The sequence below is a fragment of the Grampus griseus genome (assembly GCF_964374135.1).
Source record: "Grampus griseus genome assembly, chromosome: 9".
NCBI classification, from domain to species: Eukaryota; Metazoa; Chordata; class Mammalia; order Artiodactyla; family Delphinidae; genus Grampus; species Grampus griseus.
Window position 1 is genome coordinate 14,271,382 of NC_139003.1, and position 19,401 is coordinate 14,290,782.

At 51.8% G+C, this 19,401-nt stretch overlaps 1 protein-coding gene across 1 annotated transcript; it reads left to right on the forward strand.

Annotated features, from left to right (window-relative positions):
- Nucleotides 1–1,582: 1,582 nt before the first annotated feature.
- On the forward strand, nucleotides 1,583–17,815 carry KLRG2 (killer cell lectin like receptor G2; the record flags this gene model as incomplete). Its single annotated transcript, XM_082661434.1, has 5 exons — nucleotides 1,583–2,366; nucleotides 8,619–8,720; nucleotides 9,449–9,594; nucleotides 17,101–17,204; nucleotides 17,681–17,815. 5 exons carry the CDS (start codon nucleotides 1,583–1,585, stop codon nucleotides 17,799–17,801), a joined length of 1,257 nt encoding a protein of 418 aa, XP_082517560.1. The 3' UTR covers nucleotides 17,802–17,815.
- Between the last annotated feature and the right edge of the window lie 1,586 nt (nucleotides 17,816–19,401).

Genomic DNA, 19,401 nt, shown 5'->3' on the forward strand with positions numbered 1-19,401 from the left:
AGATATTTAAGCAGGAAAGCCAGTCAGGATGCTCCCCTCTCAGCTCCTGTCCACACTGGAAATGAACAAGCAGCCCATCTCAACAGGGACAGCGGCTGACTCTGAGAGGTGAAATAGAGGGACAGAAGAGACCTTTCCTTTATATTTTATATACTTTTTGAACTATTTTCATATTTTTAGTAATCTTTATTAGCCCTAAAAAAATAACTTACTATATGCCATCTCTTTAAAAATTGAATTTTTATGTAAGAATATACATAAATACCTTCTGTTTCTAGAAAGTGGAAACATTGCAGATAAGGTTAAGTCTCCTAGACGTTCCCCCCTGCCCCAGTCCAGACAATCTACAGCAAAATGCACTCGTATTATCACTTTGGTATGTATCTATCTTTCCACATCTTTTTAAATGCATTTTCAGGCATATATATATATCCCCACATTAAATACATAGCCTGGGGTTGGTAGAGATTAAACATAAAGTGTTTTCATATAGTGCTTTCTTTCTGCTGGACTTTTTCTCTCAGTTGCTTGTCTTCAGGGAGCATCCTTTGCAGTAGTTTACCTCCCCTCCTAAGATCCTTCCCCTCCACATCCTGCTTCCTTCCCGTCTCTCAGGAGTAGCGAGTCTGTGGTCTTTCCAAATGCTGCTACCAAGATCACTCCAGCAGAAGTCCCTGGGGTAGAGTTGCCTGATTTGGCAAATAAAAATACAGGAGGCAGGTTAAATTCTAATTTCAGATAACGAATACTTTTTAAATATAAGTATATCCCACGGAGCACTTGGGACGTTCTTATACAAAAAACAAAAACACTATTATTTATTTATTTATCTGAAATTCAGATTTAACCGAATGGTCTGTATTTTATCTGCCAATCCTATCCTGGGGCACTTGTTAAAAATTGGCCTTATCCCCTTATGAGATTCAGTAGGTCTGGGTGGAGTCTGCCAGGAATCTGTGTTTTTTTCATGGTATTCAGATTACTGGTCAGGGCTGGGAACCCTGTCCTCCACACCAGGCTGGCAGGGGACCAGGCTTCTCCCGCCGTGAAAATACACATTTTCAAGCTTATTCATTTCTCAGTCTTTATTGAGTTAGCCCAGTAGGAGTCAGGCCTCCAGAGTACATGTCTCTGGGACTTCTGCCTTGGGGGAGTCCTCTAGGTGTGCCGCTCCTTCCCTAACTCTCAAAAATCAGCACGATGGCAGAGGGCTGGAGGGGGAAATGGGTGGGGCCAGGGACAAGGAAGAGAGAAGGGTCTGCGCTCTGGGCTCCCCCTTACCCGTCTCCCGGCTCTTTCTGGGTAACCCCTCAGCCAGACCCTTCTGCCCCTCTCTTCTCCTTCGCCAAGTAAAGGCGAGGCTCGGGGCCTGAAGGGGCGTGGCCAACAGAACCCGAGCCACAGCCAATCCCAGCCGGGTCCTTGGCTCGGAGGAGGAAGTGGGTGTGGCGACGGAGAGGGGCGTGGCTTGACGGTTTAGAGCGACTCGTCGGAACCAGTCCCCACCCGGGAGGCGAAGGTAACTCCCTACCTGGGCCCGGGTGCATCCCGCTCGGCACCTCTCGGCTGCTCCGCGTATAAAATGGAGGGAGCCCGGGCGGCGTCGGGGGAAGACCAAGACGGAGCCGAGTTCCCAATGGAGCCCTTGGGAAGCCGGGTCCCGGAGCTGGAGCAGCCCCAGGTCCCCGCGGAGGAAAGACGCCCTGAGAGTCCCGAGAGCAGCCCGAGTCTGGCTCCCGCAGTGAAGGAGGAGGCGGGCGCGGGCCAGGACCTGTCGGGCGGGAAGAAGCTGCCCTCGCCTCGACCCGCGCCCCTGCGGTTGCTGCCATCCAGCCCGGGCTACAGCGCCTTCCGCCGTCAGGAGTCGGCCAGCCCGGAGCTGCCGTCGCCGGGCCCAGCCGCGGCTGAGCAGCCCCGGGACGGCGAGACGCCGGGGGCAGAGCAGATGCTCAGGGCCGCGCCCGGTGAGCCGGCTCGGGGCGCCTGGGCCCCCATGGAACTGCAGGTGGACGTGCGCGTGAAGTCCGTGGGCGCGGCCGGCAGCAGCTGCGCGCCCTCGCCGGCGCCCTCCACGCGCTTCCTCACCGTCCCGGTGCCGGAATCGCCGGCCTTCTCCCATCACGCCTCCCCAGCGCACCCGCTCCTGCGGCTGACCCCGTCTCCGGGAGGCACCTGGGGCCGTGGCACGCCGCTGGCCGCAGCCCGGACGGAGCGCGACCTCGACGCCGAGGGTTGGGCCGGTCCCGCCGAGGGGCGCGCGGAGTCCCCGGGCTCCCCCACGTGCCGCTGCCGCTGCAAGGAGGACGCCGTGCTCCACGCCGAGATGGACGGCGACAAGAAGCTGTCCCGCGTCATAAAGCTCGTAGGTAAGCGGGCGCCGGGAGCCGCGCTCTCGGGTGGGGGTCGACGAACGTGAGGCCCGCCTGCTACCCACCCAGCGTTGGGCCACTGCGGCGGAGGAACCCCACCCGGCCTCTCTGGCGTAGAGTCGGTAACTTTTGGTCTACGTAGTTATAATCCAACTTGTTGGCAGTAAAAGAATAAAACCGCTATTCTCCCTCCCCGACCCTCCAAGAACTTTCCCGTTCGCTCTTGGTGTGCGCAGCGTCTTTGAGAAGTAGAGGTGGAAGGAATTCCAGGCGAGGGGAGGTCTTTCAGGATCACGTGACGGCGGTGGCGGCCCGGCAGCACCGCGGTCTCCCGACTCCTTGCTTCGGCTCGCCGATCTCTCGCAGGTCCAGACTCCTTTTTTCCCTCTCGTATATTGAGGACCAGTTGACCCCTAACACTCATCCATTCAGCAGCTACTGCTGCTACTGCGTGGGGACTTCGGGCCAGACTGTGCTAGGGTGTGTGTGAGTTTTTTTGTTGCCGCGTGGCGGGTGGCGACTTGCAGGGAAGAAGAAAGAGCCTGAAAAATACAAAAATCCTGGACAAGGAACCAGAAGGGAGTGGCTGGTGAACTTGAGGGCATGGGAAAGCTTCCTGCAGCTAAAGTCCTGAAAGCTGAGTAGGAGTTGGGGGTGGTAGCGCGCCTTCTGGCTGGAGGGCCTAGAGGCCTCCCCAGCAGACAACCTGCTGAAAGCTTGACCGGTTGAGAGGAGACCGGTCAGCTAGACAGGCTCCAAACCCCGAGGGCCTCTATGCCAGGGGTTCTTAGACATGGTAGAGTTCAGGGGCTCTAATCACGCGGGGACTTTTGCAAAGTTGGGTGTGAGCACATTTTCTGCACGAGAAGTGTATCGTTTTCTGGTGCTGCTGTAACAAATTGGCACAAACTTAGAGGCTTAAAATGGCACTAATTTATTATCTTGCAGTTCTGTAAGTCTGAAGTCTGATATGGGCTCAAGAGACTAAAGGCCAGATGGCAGGGCTGTGATCCCTGCTGGGGGCCCTAGGAGATGATTGTTTCCTTGCCTTTTCTAGCTTCTGAGGGCGATTGAGTTCCTTAGCTCATGGTCCTCTGTATATTCAAAACCAACCAGGACTTCCCTGATGGCGCAGTGGTTAAGAATCCGCCTGCCAATGCAGGGGACACGGGTTCGGGCCCTGGTCCGGGAAGATCCCACATGCTGCAGAGCAAATAAGCCCGTGCACCAGAACTCCTGAGCCTGCAAGCCGCAACTACTGAGCCCACGTGCCACAACTACTGAAGGCCGCGCGCCTAGAGCCCGAGCTCCGCAACAAGAGAAGCCACCGCAATGAGAAGCCCACGCACCACGACGAAGAGTAGCCCCCGTTCGCTGCAACTAGAGAAAGCCCGTGTGCGGCAACGAAGACCCAACGCAGCCAATAAAAAAGAGAAAAACCAGCCAGTGTCAGGCTGAACCTTTCCACTGCCATCTCTGGGGCTCTCCTGTCCTTTTGCCTCCCTCTTCCATTTATGAGGACGCTTGTGATGACATTGGACCCACCCAGAAATTCCGTATAGTCTACCCATCTCAAGGTCAGCAGATAGCAACCTCAATTCCATCTGCAGCCTTAATTCCTCTGTGCCTTGTAACCTAACATATCCACAGGTTCCAAGGATTAAGACGTGGACTTCTTTAGGAGGACATTATTCTGTCCACCACAATGAGTCTGTAGCTTTTTTTAAAAAATAAATTTGTTTATTTTATTTATTTACTTTTGGCTGTGTTTGGTCTTCGTTGCTGCGTGCGGGCTTTCTCTAGTTGTGGTAAGCGGAGGCTACTCTTTGTTGCGGTGCGCAGGCTTCTCATTGCGGTGGCTTCTCTTGTTGCAGACCACGGGCTCTAGGCACGCGGGCTTCAGTAGTTGTGTGACGTGGGCTTCAGTAGTTGTGGCTCGCGGGCTCTAGAGTGCAGACTCAGTAGTTGTGGCGTACGGGCTTAGTTGCTCTGCGGCATGTGGGATCTTCCTGGACCAGGGCTCGAACCCATGTCCCCTGCACTGGCAGGCGGATTCTTAACCACTGCACCACCAGGGAAGCCCAAGTTTGTAGCTTTTTTTAAATCAGATTAATAATAGGAGAGTCTGTGACTAAAAGGGTGGGATGATAAGGAAGTGAGGACTCAAGGAAGTGAGTCGTGGGGAGGTAACATGGTTGGATTTTTATTCTAGAAAGTGAGCTCTGCCAGCACTGTGGAGGAAGGTCAGGACAGGCATGAAATTGAAGGAAGGGAGACCTTAAGAGGTGATAGCACCAGTTCCGCAAGAGCCGATGAAGGTTTGATCTATGGCAGAGGTGGGAGGGAGTGTTCAAAGGTTGAATTAGAGAGTGGGGCCACTGCCCTGATGAAGATGCGCTAACAGGAAGAGTGGGGATGATTCCCGAGTTGCTGAGCTGGGTAGCTGAATGATGGATTGATTGGGTTATCCTTGCAGAATGTAGAATGGGGGAAGAGGCGTGGGAGAAATAAGCAGGTACATTTGGGAGTTCCAGGTAGCGATGTCATTTAAAGGGAGAGGAGCCAGGCTTCCCTGGCGGTCCAGTGGTTAAGACTCTGCACCCCCTGCACACCTCCATGCTGTGTAGCACAGCCGGAAAAAAAAAAAAAGGAAGAGGAGCCAGCCACAGACTGGGAAAGGAAAATGTAGGTGGTAGGAAGAAAATCAGGATGCAGAGAAGCAGAAAAAGGAGAGAGTTTCTGGAAGATGTGGTCAGCAGTGTCCAGTGTCCAGGGGAGAGGCAGACTTTGGGACTGGATGGTTAGGGAGAGCTGCCACATGGAAACAATACTCTGGACATGAGGCAGGTAACCCGGGGGTGTGGAGAGGAATGACGTCAGGGGAGGGAGATGCCGGGCAGGAAATACTGCAGGGTGCATGCAGACACTTGATGCTTTGCGCTTCCTCTCTGGGAAGTGTGGGATTAAAGAACTTTCAAGTTCCTGGCTGAAGCTTGGTCTGAGGGAGGCTGCTTGGATGAGGATCTCTGCATTGTGGTTTCTGCCTGTGGTGGCCTTTACCGCCTAGATCAAGCTGGTTACAAGAAGAGGGCACACTAGGGCACAGGCTCAGGGACTTGCCCAGGCCAGTGCGGTAATGCTGCCACCCAGCTGTTTCATGTCCCCTCCTTGTGAACCCAAGAGGGAGGAGACCACTGTGGAGAGGGTTGGAGACGTCACTGCTTTGTCTCTTCCCTTGCTTTTTGGGGCAGATGTCCCAGAGGCGCTGTCCAGGTGTAAACTGAAGAATCAAGGACTCAGGGAATGTTCTATATGGGAGCCCTCAGCCCAGAAGAGAAATTGGCTTTTGCAGAGAGCCTAAAACTGGGGGGGAGGGACTTCCCTGGTAGCACGGTTGGTTAAGACTGTGCTCCCAGTGCAGTGGGCCTGGGTTCAATCCCTGGTCAGGGAACTAGATCCCACATGCGTGCCGCCACTGAGAGTTCCCATGCCACAACTAAGGAGCCCGCCTGCCACAACTAAGACCCGGTGCAACCAAATAAATAAATAAATAATAATTAATTTAAAAAATAAAGAAATAAAACTGGGGAAGAGCTGGATCCTCAAATGGAGACTATTCCCCTTTAGGTGTTGGTTCAGAGTCACCTCTTCTGGTCCCCAAGGCAAGATCAGGTGTCCCTCCCTATTCCATGCTCCACGGGCCCTTGTGCTGCCCAGCTCCAGCGTCCCTCTTGTAAGTGTGCTCCCCTGGATTCTGAGCCCCACGGGGCATGGCAGGTGACAGTCTAGCCTTTCACTGAATCTCCAGCACCTGGCACTTAAGTGCTCTGTAAATCGTTACTCAATGAGTAGCACTAACCTCAGAGTGTAAGCACATGTCAGAAGCGCTTAGTCCCATCCCCGTCTGGGGAAGGGGAGCGGCAGTTGGATCTCAGTGGTTGTCCAGCCTTGCTGCCGCCTGTCACATTGTACTCAACACATCAGGTGTGGAAGATGTGAGGAAACGGCCATCCTGACCCTGCCCTCCAGCAGTCCTCAGTCTGGGCAGGAGAAAACAAAAGCGCCTGGCAGTCTGGGATGGTGCCAGGAGGGGTACATTCAGAGGAAGAATGCTCTCAGTGCCTGGAGGAAGTGGAGCTGGGAGAGGTGATGTCCAGCATGGTCAGGCTCCGCCGGGAGAGCAGAGGCCACCGGCCGAAGTAGATGGACCTGGAGGCAGTGACACAAGCAGGCCTCTCACTGGCAGGAGCCCTTTGAACCCCTGTGCTGAACTTTGTATTTGGAAGTTTGTATTTTATTTTTTTTAATAAATTTATTTTATATATTTATTTATCTTTGGCTGCGTTGGGTCTTCGTTGCTGCACGCGGGCTTTCTCTGGTTGCAGCGAGCGGGGGCTACTCTTCGTCGCGGTGCGTGGGCTTCTCATTGCGGTGGCTTCTATTGTTGTGGAGCACGGGCTCTAGGCGTGTGGGCTTCAGTTGTTGTGACACGCAGGCTCCAGTAGCTGTGGCTCACGGGCTCTAGAGCTCAGGCTCAGTAGTTGTGGCACGGGGGCTTGGTAGTTATGGCTCGAGGGCTCTAGAGTGCAGGCTCAGTAGTTGTGGCACGTGGGCTTCAGTAGTTGTGCCTCACGGGCTCTAGAGTGCAGGCTCAGTAGTCGTGGCGCACGGGCTTAGTTGCTCTGCGGCACGTGGGATTTTCCCGGACCAGGGCTCAAACCTGTGTTCCCTGCATTGGCAGGCGGATTCTTAACCACTGCACCACCAGGGAAGTCCCTGTATTTTATTTTTTAAGATGCCCCCCTGCCCCAATTGGATAAACTAAGTCGCACAAAACCTGGCTCCACCCCAGCCATGGGATTTGACTAGGAGGAAGCAGAAGGTGTTTCAGTTGTGGGGTGGGAAAGGTAGTTGAAATGTAGACAATGACGATGGGATGAGCAGTGAAGAAAAGCAGCAGAGGGTGTGACCCTGGAGATGTCAATCCCAGATACAAACAGGAAATCGGGTGGTGGGTATATACAATGTCCATGGTCTTTTAAATGGAATTACTCTTTTCAAAGTAATGAAATATTTGCCACAGACTAACGCCTGCTGTTTCAGGCTTCGGGAAATATAATGATTGAGTTCTTAGGACCCTCACACTGATTATGTGGCATTCCTGACCCTCATCCCCAAGATTTGGGTGGGTCCTGGGCCCCTTGCAGCGAGGTGTTTGCTCTGATTGATTTCACGCCTGAGTCGTGGCAGAGGTCAAGTTCTGAGTGCTCAGTTACTTCAGATGGGTGTGTCTTTCCAGGTGGAAAGCTGCTTATAATTCCGGCTGTGATTAAGCATTTACTATGTTCTACTCCTCGAGTTTTCCCCTCTGACTTCCCTGGTTACTCCATCTACAGGGCAGGATGTGGCATCGGAATGTGTTCTTTTTTTTTTTTCTGGCCACGCAGCACAGCTTGCAGGATCTTGGTTCCCCGACCAGGATCGAACCTGGGCCCCCAGCAGTGGAAGCACAGAGTCCTAACCTCGGGACTGCCAGGGAAGTCCCTGAACATGTTCTGTATCTGAGCCTTTGCACCCTTCCTCCCACCTGGAGTGTCCTCCTGTCTTCCTTTCCCCTCCACAGCCTCGTTCCAGCCATCTGGTCCCCTGGGTCCTTGGGCAGCTGACAACTCACATCTGTCTAGCGCTCTGCAGCCCGAAAGGCGCTCTCTGTGTGAAGCTTCGTTAGTGGCCTCCAGTGACCTGGAGAGATAGAAGAGGCAGATGTGATTCCAATGTTAAAAGGAAAACCACCAAGAACACTTGAGGGGCCCATAGAGTCAGGACTCGAACTTGAATTTGGGGGTCTGTCGAACTCTGAACCTAGCCTTCGTTCCTCTCTTGTGTGGAGTTTGATCTCCTGCTACCTTTGCCTGTCCCGTTAGCTCCCTGAGTGCGGGGCCCTTGCCCCATCCTTGGAGCTATTTGTGCCCTATGTCTAATGCACATCAGATGCTCAATACATGGTTCTTAGCCACTTTCTTTCTTGAAGAGAATCTTACGTCTTCTAGTTATTTAAGAAGTGGAATATCTTCTAGCAGTTTTCTCCGAGGTATGAGGTTTGGACCCAAATTGAGTGGATTATCCTGGTGTCTTGGGCCTGAGGGTGGGCGATGAGGTGGGCATGTTGATGGTATAGGAGTCAGCATGGTCCTGAGTTGGGACCATCTCCTAACCTGTGTCTCCTGGTTGTCCCCTCCCCTCCCGCAGGGCTGCCCATGTACATGAGGTCCCTGCGCTGGGCCCTGGCAGTCATGGCCGTGCTCCTGGCGGTGTCTACGGTGGCCATTGTGGCCCTGGCCTCGAGAGCAGGTATGGGACCTCCCCGTCCCCTCTCCTCCCCCTCTCCTCCCCTGCTCCCCCAGCAGGGTGTCTAGTCCTTCTAGCTCCTTTGTGAGAATTAGAAAAAGACACGCCCCCCACGCAGATGCAGCGTGAAGACACAGGGCTCGGTGAGCAGAGGTAAGGGAGAAGAGCCCCTTCCTTCTGTGGACACAGCCTGCACTTGGAGAGGCCTTGTGCACAAGCTGTGCAGCCTTCCCAGGGCCTGCTCTCCTTGCTTACCCCTCCAAGGCTTGCCAGTTCCATGCCTCCAGATTTGCCCCCTGATTTTTTTTTTTTTAATTTATTTTTGGCTGCGTTGGGTCTTCATTGCTGCACGTGGGCTTTCTCTAGTTGCGGCGAACGGGGGCTACTCTTTGTTGCAGTGCACGGGCTTCTCATCGCGGTGGCTTCTCTTGTTGCGGAGCATGGGCTCTAGGCGAGCGGGCTTCAGTAGTTGTGGCACGTGGGCTCAGTAGTTGTGGCTCGCAGGCTCTAGAGCACAGGCTCAGTAGTTGTGGCGCACGGGCTTAGTTGCTCCGCGGCATGTGGGATCTTTCCGGCCCAGGGCTCGAACGTGTGTCCCCTGCATTGGCAGGCGGATTCTTAACCACTGCGCCACCAGGGAAGTCCGCCCCCGCCCCCCCCGATTTTTGAACATCCACACATTCAGCTCTGTACAGTTTACCCTGCACTCACTGGTGGTCTCTGTGCTGCAGGGGCCAGGTGCCAGCCATGCCCCCAGGGCTGGATGTGGTCCATGGAGCACTGCTACTACCTCTCTGCCAAAGCTGAGGCCTGGGAGGCCAGCCAGGCTTTCTGCTCAGCCCACCATGCTACCCTCCCCCTGCTGAGACACACCCAGGTGAGGAGGGGGGGAGGTGGGCAGGAGAGGGGCGTGGTTATCATTACAGATTAGATTCTCAGTACTAGAAGGAACCTCAAAGATCTAGTCCAACTCTATGTTATAGAAAAAGTCACCAAGGCCTGGAGAAATAAAGTGACATGCAGGAGGACCAGACATCAGGTCTCCAAGATGTTCAGTTTGCTCTTCATTCTAAGAAGTGGAAGTGGAGCTGGGGAGGGCTGGAGCGGAGATGCTCCCATCCAACCTGGTGACCAAGCACTTAACAGTGAGCTCAGGAACAAGTCTGTGCTGGCCGGTCTGTGGGAGAGACACACGTGTACCCTCTGAGAGGTAGTCTGGAAAATAAATTACATTTAGTGGGTATTCCAGTCAGGTATTGCTATAATAATACTGGGTAACAAATCACCCCAAAAGTCAGTGACTTAAGACAATAGGCATCTCTCTCTTGATCGCTGGTCTGTGGGAGGCCCGTGGATGGGCTAATTTGGGCTGAGTCTGGCAGGACAGCTCAGCTTCGGGATTGGCTGCACTTGGCTTGAGCCCATGGATTGGGCTTGTGTTTGCTCCATGAATCTCTCGTCCTTCTTCTTGAGAGAAACTCTTTGTAAGAAAAATGGCAGGAGGGCAAGAACTGAGAACTTCTCATGTCATATGTGCTAACATTCCGTTGGGCAAAGCAAATAACATGGCCAAGCCCAACATCAAAGGGACAGGGTAGTATAGTCCATGCCCCACTCCCACCCTGGGGGTGGAGGGGGAGGAGTGAATATTTGCTGAATAATAATCCAGTCAGTGGGTCTGAGAGTGGCTACAAAAAAGGACCTATAAACTGGATCCAAACCTTGGCTTAATTTTATCTAACTTAGGGCAGGTGCCAAGAATTTATATTAGCTGTTCTAATATGCATGAAAAAGCACCATTCTTTCAGTCAGTGCCTTAATAAACATTTACTGAGCACCTACACTGCGTTTGGCACTGGGGATCCCATGAAGAGCCACAAGAGCACAGCCTCCACCTTCACGTGACTAAGAGCAGCGAGTGAGGCAGAGAGTAATCTGGAACTCATAGAAATAGATGTTTAATTACTATATTGATCTATGCTATGAAGGGAAGGTGCACGATGCTCTGGTTATATATGACAGGAATATGTGATTGAAGGTCAAGGTGGGCAGGGCAGCATGGACCAGAAAAAAAAAAAAAAACCGGAAACTAAAAACTAGTTCAGGAGATGGACAGACAGCCTCCTGGAATCCTCTGTCTCCTGCTTCAGTCTGGACTGGCTGCTCACGAGGCCTGCTACCCAGCTATTGACTTGGAATTTCTTTTTACCTTCATCCTCAATATACCTTTGCCTCTTCCCTGTGTGAGATCCCGTTTCCTAGATTCCATGTCTTTTCTTGGTAAAGCACACCCTGTATAAGTTTGCTGGAAGACATTTGAGATCTTTCATGTCTAAAGATACTTTTATTCTAACCTCTCATTTGATTGATAGCTTGGCTGGGTACAGATTTCTAAGTTGGAAATAGTTTACCTCCAGAATTGTGCAGATTTTGCTCCATTGCCTTCCACGTTTTAGTCCGACCACTAAGAAGTCTCATTCACGCTGATTCCCAACCCTTTGTATGTGACTCTTACCAGCCCCCCTACCCCAAACTCTGGAAATTTTCAGGGTCTTCACCTTTGTTCTTATTCAGTGTTCTGAAATTTAACAATAATAGTCCTTTGTGGGTCTTTTTCTTCATTTTTATTTCTGCTGCCTTATTTGTAATTTTAAGAACTCTTTTTGGTTCTTCAAATGTTCCTTTTGTATGGTGTCCTGTTCCTGTTTCAAGGATGAAGCATCTTCTCTTATCTTACTGTAAATACTAATTATAGTGTTTTGGAAGTTTTCTTCTGCTCCCTGCATTATCTCTGCTTTTATGCAAGTGCTTTTTATTCTGTGCCTTGGCATTTTCCTATACCTTGCCTCTAATATTTGAGCACTTTGGGGCTTCTCAATACAAATTAGCATGTTTCTCAGCTTCCTCCCACTCCACCCTTTCCTTGAAAAATCACTAGGCTTTCTTGGGTCTGCTAAGCCAATCAGTGTTGTCCAGCTTCCAAAATTTTGTCGACATTTCTCATCTGCTGTTATCTCCTCCCATTCTTATATCCTTTTTTCCCCCTTATGTTATTATTTAAGGAAGTTCCCTTCTGTTCCTGTTTTACTAAGAGTTTTAAGCATGAATGAGTCTAATTTCATTGGATTTTTTTGCATACATTAAGATGGTAATATCTTTTATGTTTCCTCCTTTAATCTTGTGGTTATTATTATTTTTTTTTAAATGCTTGGCCTCTTGTAATAAGGTTTATTTAGCCAGGATTTTTTTCTTCCCAAAATACTTCTGTATTTGAGTTGATAATTTTACTTAATATTTTCTCACATATGAAATTTCATTTCCTGCCCAGTCCTAAAATCAAAGGTATTCCACCCCACACTGCAGGGAAGGCAGCTTCTGTAGTTTTCTTTTCTCTGGGAGAGTTCTCATGAAGTGGATATAAAAATCTGCTGGAGAAAATGTTTTACATGAACATGGATTATTTTATTACCAGGAATAACACATTTTTCCAAAAAACATGGGGAAATGAAAAAGATACAATGTAGATTGAAAAAAGTCACGTGTGATCCCAATATGGTAAATATATATGCAAAGAAAACATACTGAAAGGAAGTATATTAATAGCGGTTATCACTGGAGTCAAGATTACGAGCGATTATTTTCCTTCTTCTTTAAAGCTTTTTTAAATTGTCTAAATGTCCTACAAATAGTATGCACTATGATTAGGGGGAAATACTAGAGTAATGGTAGCCCATGGAGGCAAGAGATCAGAATATAATGTTTTCTGCCCAACCCAGCCTGGTTGCATCTACAAAATGAAGGCCAGTGGGAACTTGGTGAGTCCCTAGAGAGTCTCTGCCTGGACCCGACGAGGGGGGCGAGCTGGGCAGGGACTTAGCGGCCCATCTCCTGAGTCAGACCCACTGAGCACAGCAAGTGTCATCAGAAAACTGGTGAAGTAAAAGTTCCCTGCCCTCGGGCCTCTCATCAGACAGGTTCAGTCCACCATGACCTCGGACATCGGCTGAACAAATGGCCTCCCTGTGGCTGGGGGTCCTCAAAGAGGGGAGATGAGCCGAACTACCCACCTCGCAAACGGAGCTTGAATTCTTTTAAAACTAAGCAAACAGGATCAATCATTTGTAACACAAGTATATATTCAGAAAATATATCACAAAGTTTGGATAAGCTTTTTCCAAAAAGGAGCTTCCAAAAAGCCCCTTGCAAAAAGACCAAAGTGAAGATTTGGGTCTCAGGCAGTTGAAATCCAGAATATGATGACTGTGGAGCTCTGGAGTCCTGCTGAGTTCTGGACAAGGGCCAGAAGCTGCAGGAGGCACCAAGGCAGGTATGGGGAAGAGCAGCGGAGGACAGGCTGGCCGCTGGCAGAGGGGCTGGGCCGCTGGCAGAGGCCAGGCTCCACGAGCTGGGATGCGAGACCCCAGGGACACGCCAAGGCGCCAGTAGGACACGCAGCCCCAGGATAGACATGTCTCGTCCTCCCCAGAGGTTAGAGGAAAGGAGTGAGTTTCAGTGCCTCTGTGCCGTCAGTCATTAGACTCACTGGCCATTGCTTTAAGGTCAGCTTTGTTTTGCAGGGTCGGGGAAGGAAGAAGCTTCCTGAAATGTACACATTGACTGTAAGCCACGTTTTGAGTGCAGAAAGATGAAAACACGAATAAATATCATAGGATTCAGAAAATTAAGTAGTTTAAAACATTTAAATATTAAAGCAGAAATGTTTGAAGGCAGAAAGTAGAATGGTGGTTGCCAAGGGGAGGGGGAAATGGGAGTTGTATAGTGGGTGCAAAGTTTCAGTTGGGGAAGATGAAAAAGTTTTGGAGATGGGGGTGGGCGATAGTCCCACAACAGTGCGAATGAACCTAGCGCCACTGAATTATACACTTAAAAATGGTTGAAATGGTAAACTTTATACATATATTTTACCACAGTTTTTTACTTTTTTTTTTTTTTTTTTTTTGCGGTACGCGGGCCTCTCACTGTTGTGGCCTCTCCCGTTGCGGAGCACAGGCTCCGGACGCGCAGGCTCAGCGGCCATGGCTCACGGGCCCAGCCGCTCCGCGGCATGTGGGATCTTCCCAGACTGGGGCATGAACCCGTGTCCCCTGCATCGGCAGGTGGACTCTCAACCACTGCGCCACCAGGGAAGCCCTACCACAGTTTTTTAAAAAGAAATGTATGAAAGGATGGAAAACAATTTACCTTAATTTTAATACGTAAAATATGAGAGTTCAGGTAAATTCTGCTCAGGATCACATTCCCCTCCCCCCACGTTGGTGGCAAAGTTGGAGATGCACCAGCTGGAGTAGATGGAGGCCCCAGATACCTGTGCCATTACGGAGCAGTCCTTTGAGCCATAAATTACACAGAAGTTTCTAGAATTTACTTATATCTCCAGGCAATGCTTTTCCCACACCATAATTTTTGCTAACAATGGGAACAGGTTAATGGTGTCTGAGCTGCAAGGAAAAAGACGGAATGGAGTGGGTGGAGCTGGGTGGGGACAGGCCATGGCTCCTGTCACCAGGAGGCCCAGAGGGAGAGCCGCATGGCCTGGGGCTAGGACAGAGAGAAGGGAAGGATCACCTTGGCAATGCCAAGGCATCAAATGAGGTCACATATGTTGGAGTCGGACACGAAGCTTTGTACACCATCCAACGGACTGGAGGCGCCTCATTTAGTGAGTGTGTACTACATGCCCTTGGCTGTGTGCACAAAACATCTCCCCGTTTTACAGAGGACCACGCTGAAGCTCTGAAAGATCGGGTAACTTAACTAGGGTCACTTAGCTTGCAAGTCACAGGACCAGAATTTGAATATGGGGTGGCCTAGCCCCAAAGCTCTACTCTGCAGTGATAGCCCCCTTCTCGGCCCTGGGAGGAGCTCCAAGCTCTGGTGTGTCTTCCCGATCAGGCAGCTGATTGCTGCCAGGAGGTCGGGGCTGGCCAGCAGGAGCCCCGAGTCTGCTGCAGCCACGGCAGTGAGATGCTTGGAGCTGCTGTGCCCTCTGACTCGCAGCTCAAACCCAGCCCAGGTTCCTTCTCATCCCTTCCAAAGCTCCCACCCAACCCTGCCCAAGGGCCCCAGCCTGTGGAGTCCAGCCAGAGAGGAAACGACCAGCCCAGGAGAGGCTGTACGTGCGCCTGATGCAGTCTGGCCTTTGGGATTTCAGAAGGGGTAAGGTTGGCACCCTTCAGTCTGGAAGTTCCTTCTGGCTCTTCTCCCAGCTGTTGACCAGCTGATGTTCTCTTGAACGTCTGCACCAACACCTCTGGGAGCAGGGCTGGCCTGACAGCCCGATTGTTACCTGTGGCCCTTGCTGGTTATTGGCAGTGACACAGGGGAGGGGGGCCAGTTTTGTTGAGCTGGTCTACTATGTGCTGGGCTGTCGTGGTCAGTGGTGAATAGGGCAGGCACCCGGCGCTCACCAAGTTCACTGTCTGATACAGAAAACTGACAAGGAAGCCAGCCAGCCAAATGCCACACACCATGCTCTAAACTGTGAAGGTTGTGGCAGCCCAGGGGAGGGGGTCAGAATGGTGTCCCTACAGGAAGTGACCTTTAAACTGAGACCTCAAGGACAAATAGGAGTGTCACCAAGGGGATGGGCATCACGTGGTGCTTGCTTTCTCATCCCCAGGGTTAAGTATAGAGGTTTTGTCTCTGTCAACATAAACACTTTCCTAGGGAAGAACTGAACATACATCAGATTTATGTCGCTTCTCGTCACTAACGCGAATGTGTGCTGCTCGGCCTGGGCTCGCTGGCATGGTCTGCTTTTTTCCACTCGGCGTGGTTTTGTATCTACGTTTCCTTGCGTAACTGCATCTTCCGTGTGCTCACCATCTTTAACAGCTCTGTGAGTTTCCATCATGTTGATGTCCCAGAATCTGCCTAGTTATTTCCTGACTGCAGAGCATTTGGGTGGTTTCCATTTTTTCTTTACAAAGAACAGTGTGATAATTTTGCGAAAGTTCATTTTCTCCCCTTTATGTACTTGGATTTCTTCCCCAAAGTGGAATTACCCGTCCAAGCAATAGGAACTGTGTTGCCACTCTTTTTTTGTAGCACAGATTATGTTCTGGAAAGACTGGGCTGGTGTGGACCACTGTCCCCACCTCTATCCACCAGTCCCCTGCACCAGGACTTACAATATTGAAACATCTTTTTCCAAGTTGAAACTTTTTAAATACAATTTTTTGCTTTAATTCATTACTAAAAATAACATGACGCTGGGGACAATTATTTAAAAGAAAAAAGCATCTCCGCTAGCTCTCTAACATACTTGTTTTGCTTTTTGTTGTTCCTCGTGTGTCTGCGCCCATGTGCGTACACATTTTTTCATTCTTATAATCATGCCACAACTTTATTTTTATTTATTTATTTTTTTAAATAAATTTATTTATTTTATTTTTATTTATTTTTGGCTGCGTTGGGTCTTCGTTGCTGCGCGCGGGCTTTCTCTAGTTGCGGCGAGCGGGGACTCCTCTTCATTGTGGTGCGCGGGCTTCTCATTGCAGTGGCTTCTCTTGTTGTGGGGCACAGGCTCTAGGTGCGTGGGCTTCAGTAGCTGTGGCACACGGGCTCAATAATTGTGGCTCACGGGCTCTAGAGCGCAGGCTCAGTAGTTGTGGCGCACGGGCTTAGTTGCTCCGTGGCATGTGGGATCTTCCCAGGCCAGGGATCGAACCCGTGTCTCCTGCATTGGCAGGCGGATTCTTAACCACTGCGCCACCAGGGAAGTCCATGCCACAACTTTACTTCAGCTTTTTCACTTACTATAACCCTTCATGTACTATGACTTTTCCCCATGTTGCCCCAGGGACTTCATACTTACCCTTATTTTGAATGGTCTTCATAATACTTCCAGAATGAATGCAATGTAGTTTATGCTCTTGCTGGCGACTGCATTGTTGACCATCTGCTCCCTGGCCGTCTCTGCAGCCTAATCAACCCTAGCGCTCTTCTCCTGCCCAGTGAGGCTACTTGCTGTTTGTCACCTGGATTGCTTTGTAGGCTCCCAGCTTTGCTCATGCCCTTCACCCCCTCTTCTCTGAGCTGCCTCGTTTCTCTGTCCACTCAGTACCCATCATGCATTGCTCGTGGGGATGGGCGATCACGTCCTGTCTCCCCTTGGGGAGGGCTGAGATGGGATTGCCCCCATTTCTGGTCCTCAGTCCTGAGCACAGTGCCTGTCAACCAGCAAGCACCTAATACAGCTTCCCAATTCCTGGTGTTTGGGGAGGGATGAGTCGCTTCTCTAGCTTGTGGAACTGGGAACTTGCAGAAACCTGGGATGGGGGATGGGGTAGGGGGACGGAAGCCCCAGGTGAGCCGTATCAGTGGCCCGAGAAGAATGACGAGCTGCTTTTCTCTCTCTCAGGACTTCCTGAGCAGATACCCAGTCACCAAGTACTCCTGGGTGGGGGCCCGACGAGGCCCCCAGGGCTGGCACTGGATCGATGGGACCCCTCTGCCACCCCAGCTGTGAGTGACCGTGGGCCTGGGTGGGCGGCCCCTCTGTCCCCAACACGCTAGCATTGGGCCCCCAGGGTGACCCACGTGATACCACAGCAGGCGCCAAAGGGGCTGGAGGCCTTCCCCTCCACGTGTCGCCAGGTTCACCCCCCTGCACCACCCCCAGCCTAGGATGTCCCTTGGTTTCATTTAGTCCTCATCACCCCATCCCTTGTTTGGGTCCCACGCATTCACCCAAGAAGGACTGTCACCATGTTCTATGGATAAGGGGAGTGCTGCTCAGAGAGGTTTGGTGGTTTGCCCAGGGCCACACAGCTGACTCCCTGGGGCAAGAGGCGGGGCACATCATCATAACTCCTGCCTCAGAGCTCTTTCCAGACCCCCCGGGCTCCATGCAGCGATCCCAGCGGTACCCAGGCAGCGGGCACAAGGGCTGGGAGGGCCCGTCAGCCTGAGTACCTTCCCTTCCTCTCGCCCTTTCCCAGACTCCCGGAGGAAGACCAGCAAGAACCGGATCTCAACTGCGGGGGCCTGGAGGGAGGCAAGTTCGTGGCTTCGGACTGTGCCTCCCCCAGACCCTGGGTCTGCGCCAGGGGGACCAAGTGACTTGGGTTCTGCCCGCCCTGAGCCTGCTGGGGGAGGCCAGGCTGAGAGCCGGGGCAGCCTCCTCCCCGGACCCAGGCCTCCAGGTCTCCCCGCTCTGCTCAGTGGCCCGGACTCCTGGCGCAGGGAGGTCGCATCCGCGGGGAAGGAGACGTTCTGCGGCCCCGCGGCTGAGCGCCCATTTGAGTGTCCAGCTGCTGAAACGGATTTGTTCTGTGACCTTGTGGGTTTTTTTGGTTTTGGGTTTTTCCTTCTGAGCCTCAGTTTCTCCCTCATTAAAACGGCCACTTCTCATTCTCCCACTTACCTGCCTAGTCACAGGTGTGCACCCTTTCAGGCCTAGAGAGACAAAAAGGATGAACGGTCACAGGTGATCCCAATCTGGCTTCTTATCGAGCCCAGGAAGTGAGTCTCCCATTTCGTGGCCTTGGGATTTGGCAGCGATGACATTATTGCTACAAAGGCCACTTCCAGGCGGCCACGCACGCCGACAGCATCCAGAGGGCAGCGCGCGAGACGTGGCCACCCCGGAGGAGAGACGAAGGAGGGTCCTGTCCCCACCCCGGGGTTGGCAGCGAGTAAGGTTCTTTGCGGTGACTGGCGTGTGGGACTGGCGGGGCGTCCGGCCAGCTGATGCACAAGGCTGGGAGGACGCAGAGAGGACACACCCCCTCTTGGCCGGCGAAGCCACCACAAAGCTTGGGGTCCGAGGGAGAAAGGAAATCAGAAATGTGGGGAGGCGTGAGGCTGCTCTTCCTGCCACAACTGTGAGGACCCCAGCCTGAAGGTGTCTCCCACTGAGGTTCAGTGAAGGGCCTCCGGCCTGGAGGGAGTGGCAGCAAGGTGGGGGGAGGGTTTGCTTAGCCTTCAGCCTGGAGAGACTTCCTCAGAGGACAGGAGGCTGACTGTACCGGCCTCTGGTCGTGGTGCCAGTCATGTGCAAACCAGCCTTCCTCTTTAAGGGCAGACCAGGTGTCCGAGCTCCTCAAAGAAACCTTTACTGGTCCATTTGAACTAAGAGCTTGTACAGAGTGCGGGGCTGCCCGAGAGAAAGGGATGGAGAGTGCTAAGAGCACACCTGACAGGCAATAAAAATCTTAGACGCACTCTGGTGTTTCTCATGGCTTTCTTCTAATTTCAACTACAGATTAACCCCAGAGCTTGATGACATGTTCAGGTTGAACTCGCTTCAAAGCCCTTCTCGGCGAACGTCCGTGTCTGGTGGTGTCAGGCTGGTTTAATGTCAGCTTCAGGGCCACCGGCTTGGGGCCCTCTGGGCTCGGCGCTGTTTAGAATCGCCTGTGGAGCTTAAAAGATCCAGGTGCCCAGCGTGGGTGGTGTGATGCTGGGGCCTGGAAATCAGAGAGTTTTTCAGCTTCAGTTGGTGGGGAAGGGGAGTAAGAGAGTGACCTTTGACCTGCCGTAGTAGGAAGCTCCTAGTTACTGTCCAAAGTTGGCAAACGAAGGAATAGCAGTGTGCACTTATTATTTAGAAATGTGGAGACAAATACTAGAAGAGATGGCAAAAATCATTTAAAGTGGTTGCCTTAAAACTAATCTGATGCCGATAGAAGTCAGGACAGTAGTTGTCTTGGTCTGGGGG